A 12,894-nucleotide genomic window follows, 5' to 3' on the forward strand; every position below is an offset into this window, starting at 1 on the left:
AACGGAGCACACCGCACAATGCTGTATCCCACAATGCAATGCACGTCACTCGACCTTCCATTTCTAGTGTCATCAATAACCTGGAATTTCAAATCCAATCTTCTCTAATTGATTGGATTTCCAGAATTTTAAGATGTTTAACTCATAAAAGCAACCTTTTAAATTATTAAATGAAACTGCCAGACGATTTTGGGATTATATTTATGTTTGTTGCCTGATTAAAAGTCAGTGTGAAACAGAACATGCAATATAGTCTTTTCTCCCCTATTGTGGCGCATGTCATGAAATGGATTGTGGAAGGAGAAAAAAACGTTCGGTTTTGTTCATGGGGAATTGATTGGATGACTGGATCGCTATTGGTGGATCGCATGTGAGTGACAGGTTGCCCCGCCCTCACGCCAGTAAACACATCATCAGAGAAGAGATGTCGCTGCAAGAGGGAGGGGAAGTTATTTTGATTAAAGATTTTGAAGACACATGAATAAGACAATAATAATGATTTGCATGGATAAATTGATAAATACTGCAACATTCCATAAAAAATAAGAATTGCCCATTTTGATTTCATGGTGACTTTAAACATGAGGCATAATAAGCTCATCTGAAAACTCATAAGACTGTTTGAAATGTTTGTTGTTGCAAAATGCCTTGTTTTGCTAGCTTTTTTACGTAGCTATTTGCTTTATTGGATTGCCAAACGTTAAAAGATTTTTACTGAATAACATTTAAAAATTCCAACGTTTTTTTTATTTTATTTCTGAGATAACTGGCTTAATTAAACAAGGAATGTGAAAATAAAACGGGTTTTTACCTTCGAATAATGCGGACTTCGCGTATTATTATTTTTTAAAACATGCTACATGCTAGTCGCATTCCAAAACAGAACTTTAAGCTGCACGTAGAACAACAGAACAGAACAAAGCCTCCTTAAATCTCCTAGTGGCGGGACGCGCATCTCGCGCATTCCACCTTAAGCGCTCAATGTGATCAACGCACGCGTACAGTATGTTTCCGTTTTTTTTCTTTTTCTCCAGCGCGCTCGCGCCGCGACTCGAAAAAGACTGCGAGCGTCACGTCGAAGGCAACACTGACGCACTTCATCCACTCTATCAAGCTTGAAGCCCATTAGGAATAATGTCTAAGCCGTACCGAGAATGGATCCTGGGCTCCATAGACTCGCTGCGGTCGAGGAAAGCGCGACCGGACCTGGACAGAATTTGCAGAATGGTTAAAAGACGATACGGCTCGGACTGGGACCGAACCCGTTCAGAACTAGAGAAACTGATAGAGGAGCAAACGGTGCTGAAAGTCAACTATAAAGGCTCGGTGTCCTATCGCAACGCGGCAAAGGTGCTAAGAGGCAGGAGAAAAACCGAGCAGAGCAAGTGTGCGGTGAAACAGCCTTCTCTCGCGGACTGGAGCGCCGGCGACAGCGCTCTTGGTCCCGTGGATGAGGATCACATGGAGGACATGGAAGTAAGTAAACCTTAACCGAGCGCTGGCGCACTGAAGAGAGCGGCTGCGCTCCGACAAAAACCACTCGCGCAATGGCAAGCATTGATGTTTTATCACTAGTTTAACTGTTCTGGCGCATGCAACATGAAAGCAAGTGCACGCACGCACGCACAAACACACACACGCGCGCGCGGACTGGCGCAGACGGGGAGCGGCACGAACCTTCATGAGCGTCGGAAAATCGCCAACAATGGAAGCGCTTGATCTGATTCTGCGAGGTCGAGATCTTTCGGAGCGAGTTTTTGTTCGAGCGCAGACAGTCCCATAACTCAACTTTAGCGATAAAATCCTTGTCCGTTGATCCAAACTAGCCGGGGAAAGTCACCAAAACATCACTGATCAGCCGACTGACGCATTTCGCACTAGGAGCGACACTGGAGGCACTTGCAATAACGATTATTTACTACCGGGAGACCGCATTTGTCCACTTGTACGGGTCGTGACAAAGTAAATACGAGAATTTATAGGGATCATTGAAGCGCAAGTCATTGCACGGGCTGATCTAGATGATCCTTTATGTCCGTGCACGCGAAGTGCGAACCAAGTCGTCATTGCGGCTCGTGAACTTGCGCTACTTATTTATCACGTGCACTACGGGGAACGTTAGTTTTGGATGTGTTTTAAAGGAGGAAAATGTCGGCTATAGCCACGTTTAACATTGGCTTGCTTTGGGACGCGCTTCTCTCAGACAGGCAGCGCGCCTCGGAGCGAAGCGGGGCGGGTTTATGAATATTAATTAGGCTGCGTGAAGTTCCTAATTAATATACATAAACTCGCCACGCTTCTCTCTCAGGCCGCTGAAGAACCGCACGCTCACTTAATATTCATGAGCCCGCTCGCTTCGTTCTATGGGGCTAGAGAACGTTACGTAACTTAATATTCATGAGCCCGCTCGCTTCGTTCTCATGTGCTGTTGGAGAAGGTTATGCTACTTAATATTCATGAGCCCGCCCCGTTTCACTCTGAGGGCGCGCGCTGCCTGTCTGCCGCTGGAGAACCGCGATTCGCGAGTTCAGCGCGCCTCCGTTCAGCAATCCCATTGTTTAACTAAGTTATTTCGCTATGCTTACTGCTCTGGTAGTAACGTTCCTAATATCATAGCGCCAATCATCGCCAAAACTGGGGTTCAAAGTGTAGGAGAAGACGGGCGACGAGGAATTTCTGTCTGAATAAACAGTGCGCGCGGCCTTCAGTTCAGACACCACTGAAGCTCGATTCGACGGTAATCCAGTTTTGCAGTGGGACGGCATAATCACAAAGTGCAATAGTCTAAATATATTCGTTTAAATGTAAAATGCAGGCATTTCTTGTATTGCTAATCAGAATGCAGTCCTGTTTAAAGCCACTGAATGAATGCTAATAGATGTTTTCCTCATTCCTCCTGCCTGTGGCTGATTTTTAGTGAAAATATTTCTGGGCTATTGAACATTCCAGTGTTATTGCCCAGGATGGTTCACTGAACCCTTCAGCAGGGCATGTTGGCACATTATATGGGTTAAGTTGACATAATGGGAGAGACTGCCATTAAATGGTTTATCATAGGCGTTTCAGAAAATAAATTACACAATTATAAAACACAAAAGAATTAATGAAACAAAAACAACTGAAATGGCAAATCCCCCCAATTAAACAGCATAGTATGAACTGCACTCTATGAATTACATATACATATATTCTTAATAAAGCTATGAAAGATATTCAGTGAAAAGCAGTGAATGATTTTCTTTTTTGATTAACATTAATGACACAGACAGCAGCAGGTAGGCCTATATGGCTGCATTTACACTGCAGGTCTTGATGCCCAATTCCGATTTGTTGACTATATCTAATTATTTTGGCGACCAGCTTACATCTTCTTTTAAAAGTGACCCATATCCGATATGCATTTACACTATGAACTTGGCGAAACAACCCCAGGTAGACGTACTGAACTGGAAGAGCTTAGGCCAAAAAGAAAGTAAAGCAGCTTGATTTGCATTAGACAAAGACAAAATGACAATAATACAAGCATTTGCTTTCCACAACATCATTAAAGGTCAGCAAAACGTCCTCCATTGCGCCATTGAAAAGAGTCATGTGATCGCGGTTGGTCTCCACCTGAGTTGACAACGTTCGCAACCGTCGGTTTTCTTTCTCAACTGTTTACATTCACTTAAAACATAACCCACTGTGTTTACGTGAATACTCGCCAAGACTGGCATTTTGTCATTATTTTGTGTGTATTTGACTTTTTAAGCGCAATAAGCAGCGAAAAAGAACTCAATTTAGTACTGAGAGGCTTCTTAATGTGCCGCACCTTTGATGTGAGCACAAAATCTGCTGGAATGACTAAAATTATGCGCAGTATGTGCAATCTCATGCCAAAATTCAAGCCCTGTAACAGCAACAATATTCATCTGGAGCAAATGAAGCGAGTGAGTGAGGAGAGGAGGGTTTGTGTGTAACTCGCTGTCGTAGAGATGAGAGGGAGAGAAAGCGCTGCTGGTATCGTGTATCTATTCTGTGGAAAATGAGTATTGGAAGTGTTTCAGATATTTCAGTATCTGTATGATTTTTTTTTTCTTTTTGACCACACTACAGTGCACTTAGTTTATTATTTCAGATTCCTTTTTAAAAGACTACAATTGAAAAAATTTATATATTATATATAAAATTCAACCCGCCAAAGTGGCTAGTAGGAATGACTGCGTTACACTGCTGAAATACACCCACATTTGGCGGGCTGGCGGATGTTAATGTCAAGCCCTGGTCATATCTGTGCCACATGGGAGGAAACAATCTGAATTGGGTCACTTGAACCACGTAATGTAGATTAATATAATGACATAAAGATCATTATAATGATAATTATTTAGAATCTATTTGGCCCAACTGTTTATTTTCCCTTTAGACATAACTGACTGTGTTTACGTGAATACTCGCCAAGACCGGCATTTTGACACATAAATGTGTGTATTTGACCGTTCAAGAGCAATTAGCAGCGAAAGTGAACTGAATTCAGCACTCGTGTATGTCAGTACCGAATTCTGTTCTCAGTCAAGGTTTATTGTTCTTTTAATAACTCATCATCAAGCATGTCCCGCTCTTTCTTCTCATTCATCCATGTTTCTTTGCTGCTCTATTGTGTTTAAGCAGTCCTACGCTGCATGGATGTATTTACATACAGATAAACTATATAGAAAAATCTCTTATCGATCGTCATATCGCCCAGCCCTACTCCACACCTTGAAAACCCAAGAAACCCATTTGATGCTCAAGAAACATTATTATTATCAGTGTTGAAAACAGTTGTGCTGCTTCATATTTTTTGTCTTGAAAAAATGCTAGTGTATTTACTACATATATATATATGTATATATATATATATATATATATATATATATATATATATATATATTTATAAGTTATGCACACGGTTGAAAACACAGTTTCAGATGGCACCCGTGATGTGTTCTGTTGAAGCCTCATGTTGCACTGGATTGTAGGCAGACTGTGGCCGTGTAACTGATCGTGTAAAAAAAAATTCTGCAATCTTTTTAGGACGAGATGTCGATGACGGCAGGAATGGACAGCAGTATGGATGAGGAGGGCGATGAGAGCAGTCTGGACGCCATGTGCGCTCAGAGCACCGCTGACTCGGGCATCAGCATGAGTCCCGTCACCAGCAGTAACACCAGTCTGCCTGTTCCTTCACCCACTTCCTCAAAGAACTCTCCTACCCATGATGCTCTGAGGCAGGACACCGACAGCGCTTACACTCTGCCCGAGCACATACAGCCAGCAGCCCAGCAGGACACGGGTACGTACTTCTCAAGATAAAACCCCAAACTGCGATGTATATATTTAAATGAAACTTTTCCTCGAACAAGAAAAAATGTGGGGCGGGGCTTGGTTTTGTCCATCAGTAATTGATTAGACAGTTGTAGTTTGCTATTGGAGGATCTCATGTGAGTGACAGGTTGCTCCGCCCTCACGCCAGTAAACACATCATCAGAGAAGAGAAGAGAAGAGAAGAGAAGAGAAGAGAAGAGAAGAGAAGAGAAGAGAAGAGAAGAGAAGAGATGACGCTGCAAGAGGAGGGGAAGTTATTCTGATTAGATATAATGAGGATATTAATGAAAAAAATAATGATGTTCACAGATGAAGAATTTACAATAAACACTGCACTATTACATAATATTACAAAAAATAAGAATTGTCCATTTTGATTTTATGGTGACTTTAACGTTATGGTTTTCCTGGCAGCCTCAGTTAAAGCTGGCATCCTACTAGCCGAATGTTAGTCCGTAAACGTCATTTATACAGTTGTTTGAGAATCAGAGGCCCTTGGATCGATTGGATCACAAGTAGACGAGAGAAACACGTTCCCGTTTACACCTGGTGTTTTAATCTGTCTCTTTTGTCCACTTTAAACCACTTTTGTCCTGATTTCTTCTAGGGGAGGGTCTATGTGTCAGTAAATCTATGGGCTTTTTCAGATCTTTTGAATTAATATATGAGATGAGCATGTGCAATTTACACATGAACACAATCTGAGATGACGGAAAAACATACGGACAGCAGCAGCTTTTGTTTTAAAACTTTGAAGAAAATTTGAAGTAAAAGTCCAAAGAGACAAACATTCAATCACACATTTTGATGGCGTAAAGTTTCTACATGAAGAGATTTCAGCTGACGGTATTTGTCATTGTGGCCCACAGGGTCCGTGGAGTCCTTGCAGGAGCCAGCGGCCATCTGTCTCTCCTCTCTTAAAGCCGATGAGGAGCCGAGGGTGGAGGAGAGCGTGGCCACCCCTGATCCAGTCACGCCGGTGAGCACATCCATCCTGCTTCCAGTCACAGCACATCTGTCATGTTCCTCTGCGTCTCTGTCTCATATTGTGCGTGTCTGTCTTCAGGACGAGGCGGTGATGGCAGACGGAGGGCCTCACGCTGTCTCTGATCATGCTGAGGAGGGTGAGGATTGTGCCTGTGCTCCTTAACTTCCATAGCGTATCAGGGTCAGAAATTAAGTCTTCCATTAAAGGTGCAGTAAGCGATTTCTGTGAAACACTTTTGAAAGTGGATCGGACCAAGAAGCACAACACACTTGTAGCCAATCAGCAGTAGGGGGCGTGTCCACTCATGATGGGGGAGGAGAGAGTAAGCCAATCAGCAGTAGGGGTTGATAGGGGTATGTGTACCCCTATGTATGTAGGGGTCATCATGAGTGGACTCATGATGGGGGAGGAGAGAGTAAGCCAGTCAGCAGTAGGGGGCGTGTCCACTCATGATGGGGGAGGAGTGAGCAAATCAGCAGTAGGGGGTGTCCACTCATGATGGGGAGGAGAGATAGTGAGCCAATCAGCAGTAGGGGGCGTGTCCACGCATGATGGGGAGGAGAGATAGTGAGCCAATCAGCGGTAGGGGGCGTGTCCACTCATGATGGGGGAGGAGAGAGAGTAAGCCAATCAGCAGTAGGGGGCGTGTCACTCATGATGGGGGAGGAGAGAGAGTTAGCCAAACAATAGGAGGGGCCGTGTCCACTCATGATGGGGGAGGAGAGAGAGTGAGCCAATCAGCAGTAGGGGGCGTGTCACTCATGATGGGGGAGGAGAGAGAGTAAGCCAATCAGCAGTAGGGGGCGTGTCACTCATGATGGGGGAGGAGAGAGAGTTAGCCAAACAATAGGAGGGGCCGTGTCCACTCATGATGGGGGAGGAGAAAGAGTGAGCCAATCAGCAGTAGGGGGCGTGTCACTCATGATGGGGGAGGAGAGAGAGAGTGAGCCAATCAGCAGTAGGGGGCGTGTCCACGCATGATGGGGAGGAGAGATAGTGAGCCAATCAGCGGTAGGGGTGGTGTCCACTCATGATGGGGGAGGAGAGAGAGTAAGCCAATCAGCAGTAGGGGGCGTGTCACTCATGATGGGGGAGGAGAGAGAGTTAGCCAAACAATAGGAGGGGCCGTGTCCACTCATGATGGGGGAGGAGAGAGAGTGAGCCAATCAGCAGGAGGGGGCGTGTCCAGTCATGATGGGGGAGGAGAGAGAGTGAGCAAGAGGGAGATTTGAAGAAAGACTATAGAATGAGAGATGGCTGAGAAACATTACAAAAGATAAAATCTCAGAGGAATATCACTAGAAAAAGAAGGGTTATGATCAGGAAAGAGCTTTAGGACCCATGTTAATATTAGATAAGAGACTAAAGAGGTGTGTTCATGCATTTTGGGGGCGGAGCAATGAAAGGAGGGGTGTGTTCAAATTTCAAATATCAACAGTGTTTCTCATAAATCACTTACTGCACCTTTAAGGGCCAATATTTGCCCCTGGAAGTGTTTTCCAGAGGCTTTTTTTATTTATTTATTATTTTTAACCTTTGTAATGGTAATTTTTATGTTTACCTTATGTATCTGTGTTGTCTTTTTTATGTGTAACTTGTTTATGTCAAATACTTACATTTAACCAATTACTTCAACTAATTAGAATAATAGACTGTTGCCAATAAAATTGATCAACATCAACAAAAGCCATCATTTAATTTCAAAGGTGGAACGGAAGCTGCATATGAATAAGAATTAATGCTGCTCATAGGTGGCACACGTGTATTTACAATACAAATGCATAATGAATAGCCTACATGAAGAATAAACTACATTATAAAATGTAAAAAAAATAACATTACAGGGTAGGGCTGAAGTTTTATTACAAAAGATTACTGTCGATTTATTGCTCTTGATATTGTAATAATGATAATTATTGTCAATTAATATAATACAGAAAAAAATTGTTTCGGGGGAAACAGCGTGTCATATTCCTGTAGTCTGCACAGACAAAACAAACAAAAAAACTGTTTATGAATTAGTTTTTATGCATTAGATAATCAAGACTTCATGTTGGTTGGTTTTTAGTAGCATGAAAAACAAACGTTTATTCACACTAGGAATAAAGTGAGTTAGTGAGTGTTTGTATTTGTAATGTAATTACATTTATTTTTTGATTATAATGTTCAAATGCTGCAAAAAAATCTAATCAAAATACAAAATCTAAATGTATGGCCACAATCAACACTATTCAATCATGTTCACATGTCACTTTAATCGCAACAGTCATGATAGGTTTAGTTTATTTGTGCAGGGGCATGTTTTTCCCCCTGTCTTGAATTTGGGGGCCATTTCAGTGGCATTTTTGCCCCAAGTGCCCCATTTCTGAACCGGCACCAAATCTATCAACTCGTTGAACATATATTTTTTCAAAATTGTGCTTTCACAGGTGAAATGTGCAATAAGGAGCCCAAGAGCACGACGGAGGAAGAAACGATCAACAATGGAGAGATGAATTATGAAAAGTGAGTGAAAGTTAACATTTTCTTTGTATCTTTGGCAATAAACACTGAAATATTGAGACTTAAAGCTCTAGTGTGTCATTTATGTGGCATCAAGCACAATTGGACAAATAATAAATGTTTTCAAACACTTCATCATCCCAGCTAACAGGGAACATTCTCAGAACATTGGCTAACGTTCTGGAAAGGTTCTCTCGAAGTTATGAAAAAACTTTTTTCCATTTACCTGGTCTTGACTCTTTAATAATGATCTCAGAACGTCCTTAATGGAACCTTTTTTTTTTACTGAAACATTTCAATCGTTACTTTTTTAAAGCATTACTACTTGTTTCAAAACATTCAAAAAGTAACATTCCTACGATGTTTGTTAAATCATCAAATGGAACGTTCGCCAACTCTTTTTTGCTAATCTTCACGTAAACACACACACAAAAAAAAAACATTTTTAAAACATTTAAAAACTAGACGTTTTGAACGTTCTGAGAACATTCAGGAATAACGTTTCCATAACTTTATCGAAACGTGCTTAGAACGTATTTTAGGACGTGACATTGGTCAGGTAGTATCACCTCAAACTCACACCATTGGTTAATATATTGTTGTTGTGATATGGAGAAGCCTACTCTGTATTGCTCATGAACTTTGAGGTCTGAAGCTGTTTTTGTCCATTTTCAGTGGTGCGGTGAAGGAAGAAGTTGTGCAGGACCCTTTGCTTTGGAGCGTGGCCGATGTGGCCCGTTACTTCACGTCCGTGGGTTTCCCTGAGCAGGCGCTTGCTTTCAGGACGCAGGTTAGTGCTGTAGTCAAACAAACCGGTCAAGAACATGTGCTTGTTATAGTTAACCCAAAATCTAAAGAAAGAAAAAAAAGTCTTAATTTTACAGTGCAAAAGATGCAGTTTTCATGATAATTAAGTACATTTCCCCCCTAATTCATATTACTATAAATGCCAGAAAAATGCACAAGGCGTTTCTTTAATTTATGCTGATTTTAGACTTGCCACAGCCTTGGAAAAACTAAAATTAGGACGTTTTTAAATTGCTAATTCCAGACCAGGAATCTAATAATAATTAATTAAATTTCTGTAGTGAATATATGCATTGTACTTGTTTCTAGATCTAAAATATTTCACTATCTTGTAAGTGATTTTAAATGATGAAATGGTGCGGGAGCGAAAAAACAAACAAACTGTTTTACAGTATTTCTTTAATGAGAGTTATCATTGGAATACAACAATGGGAATACAATAACAGTTATTAAAAAAACAAAACAAAACAAAACAAAACAAAACCTGAAAAGTCAAACATCCTTTTTGTACACATTGTGATAACGAGAATTAAGGCTGACACAAAAATTCTCTAGTCCGTACCAATTCCAATAAAATGTCACTGTTATCTGTATTATTTTCGGTACCATAGCAAAAACTATGGTAACTATTTTATGTGTAATAGTGTTTTTATTCAACTTTTTGGAGAAAAAAAGTTAAATAAAGGAAATAACTATTAATATTAATAATAATTGAGTAAATAAATAACATTAGCATGTAGACCTCACATATTGTTCCATTAAGTAAACATTGCATTAAAAAGATTCAAAGAAAAGTTAGTAATAAAATGAAAAACAAAGAAACACATTACAGGGAACAGAACTGCATTTACACCATGTGACTTAATGCACAGATCTATTTTGGCATACCAGATTTTTTTGTCCCGTCGCTTGCAATGCTCATCACTATTCCAGATTCAGTCCTGCATTTTTAATATGGTTGTAGCTAATGAAACTTTGCAGTGTGTACTTTTATTCAAATTATGAATGGGTTATATACAGAAAGCGAGCAATGAGCGCAGGTTCTGACATCATTCCTGCACCCCTCAGGATTCTGACTAATTTAAACACCTCTGATTGGCCATTGCATTCACATGCTCAACAGATATGTCTGTGATTGGCTACCATGTTCAATGCTGCAAAAAAATTGTAAATAGAAACCTTTGACGCTCTTCACAGCGTGTTCACACAAATATGGAAAGGAGCGTTTAAAGGAAGCAGCCGCCTATCCCAGGGTACCGGATTGACCCGATACACAATACTAACGGTACTGCAGAAAGGCAGATATTGTTACGTTTGAAAAAATTCAGTATTGACTTGGTAACAAACTTTTGACCACCCTAATGAAGATTTTACTCTTTTTTTTGAATTTTACTATTTTTACCAAAATTTGTCACTTACAGAGGTTCAAAAACTAGTTTGACAAAAAAGGTTCACTGCGCTTTTTTTTTTTTTTTTTTTTAAAGTAGGATCAATAGGAGTTAAATGTGTTTAATACTTTTATCAATCGATATTACACTCATATGACCATATGATGATATTGGCCAAGAAAACCTAAAACATGCTTCAGTATAAGCTATAGACTACACTCTTAGGTTCACCAAGGCTGTATTTATTTGATTTAAAATGCAGTAAAAACAGTAATATTGTGAAATATTATCACTGTTTAAAATGAGTTTTCTACTTTAATTTATTCCTGTCATGCAAAGCTGCATTTTCAGCATCATTACTCCAGTCTTCAGTCTCACATGATCCTTCAGAAATCATTCTAATATGATGATCTGATGCTCAAATAATATGATGCTTTGTTTGGAATAGAAACATTATAAATGTCTTTACTCTCACTTTTGATCATTTTAATGCATGGGCGTCGGAAGAAAAAAAAAAGTGGGTGGGTCCTCCCCCAGAAAAATGTTACTGGAGTAAATACCATTTCATGTAGGCTATTCTGGTGCCTTTTAATTAAAACAACCCAGGTGAAAAAGACGTACTATTAAATATATAAAAAAATGTACTTGAGTATGTTTTTAGTACAATACAAATATACTTTAATGCATTTTTAATACATTTAACAGTACGTCTTTTTCACCTGGGAAGTAAACTAAACTCCACTTCACGTCGGGCGGTTCTTTGCCTCCAAGTCGTGCATTAAATGCACAGCTATCCGTGGATTATCCTGCTAATACCATGGTCATCTGCCAGCAATGACAATTTAAAGCTGTTATTGATGTTTGCAACGCAATATTTGACTGGAAAGGTACAACGGGCGGTTACTTTCGTCAGTTGCGGCTCGTTGATAAATATAATGTAGCGATTCAGCGGAGTTTAATTTATTAGGGAATTCCCTAATAATTGGATTTGACTGACAGCGCTATGAAAAGACAAATGCGCTGAATCAGAGACGGTAAAAGTAAGTGGGTCCAATATCATTGGTCTTAAAAAGTGGGTGGGTCTTGTCCATATACAATGGTTCCGACGCCCATGTTTTAATGTGTCCTTGCTGAATAAAAGTAGTCATTTCTTTCAAAAAACAAAACAAAAAACCATACTGACCTCTCTTTTTATATCCAGAAGTTAAATGTCTTGGATCGTTGCCGCAGATCTCCAGTAACCTTTGTATCTTCCAACAGGAAATAGATGGGAAGTCCTTACTGCTGATGCAGCGCAGTGACGTGTTGACCGGTCTGTCGATCAGACTCGGCCCCGCTCTCAAAATCTATGAGAATCATGTGAAGGTACTGCAGAGAAGCCAGTTTCAGGAGGACAGCCGCCTCTTCTCATAGTGCTGGTTTTCAGCCAAACAGACTGATATGCTCCTGGTTCAGAGTGCTGGCCATGAAATGAGGGGAAACTTTAACTCTTTAAGACTTGATTTGCACAATCCTCCTCAGCCGATCGTCTCTTCTTCCTGGTGAGGACATGCCGCATGATTCAGCCCTGCCGTCTGTTCTTCTGTTCTGTCCTGTCGGCGTCCGTCTGTCCGTCCCTCACAGGGCTGATGGGACCATTCATCTTAGTAGAAGTGTTATTTTTTTCTATGGTGGAGCTTTTCATTCACCAGTGTTTATTGTCAGATATAAGTTTCAGTGTAGCAATATTGTATAAACATTGTTCTTGTCCAATTAAATGTGCGATGTTTTACAGCAGTCTTTAAATGGACATGCAAAGTTAGGAAATAAATTCCAGTTTCAGAATCTGAAACTGCACTTGTGGCATCAATCTTTTCTGTTTTG

The 12,894-nt window shown here is 40.5% G+C and overlaps 1 protein-coding gene across 1 annotated transcript; it reads left to right on the forward strand.

Annotated features, from left to right (window-relative positions):
* Nucleotides 1-938: 938 nt before the first annotated feature.
* On the forward strand, nucleotides 939-12,862 carry samd1a (sterile alpha motif domain containing 1a). The gene is made up of 7 exons (XM_084093158.1): nucleotides 939-1,476; nucleotides 5,056-5,314; nucleotides 6,216-6,325; nucleotides 6,413-6,470; nucleotides 8,764-8,839; nucleotides 9,512-9,626; nucleotides 12,292-12,862. Exons 1-7 carry the CDS (start codon nucleotides 1,135-1,137, stop codon nucleotides 12,442-12,444), a joined length of 1,113 nt encoding a protein of 370 aa, XP_083949284.1. The 5' UTR covers nucleotides 939-1,134; the 3' UTR covers nucleotides 12,445-12,862.
* The last annotated feature ends 32 nt before the right edge of the window (nucleotides 12,863-12,894 follow it).

Source organism: Abramis brama (genome assembly GCF_963993115.1).
Source record: "Abramis brama genome assembly, chromosome: 1".
NCBI classification, from domain to species: Eukaryota; Metazoa; Chordata; class Actinopteri; order Cypriniformes; family Leuciscidae; genus Abramis; species Abramis brama.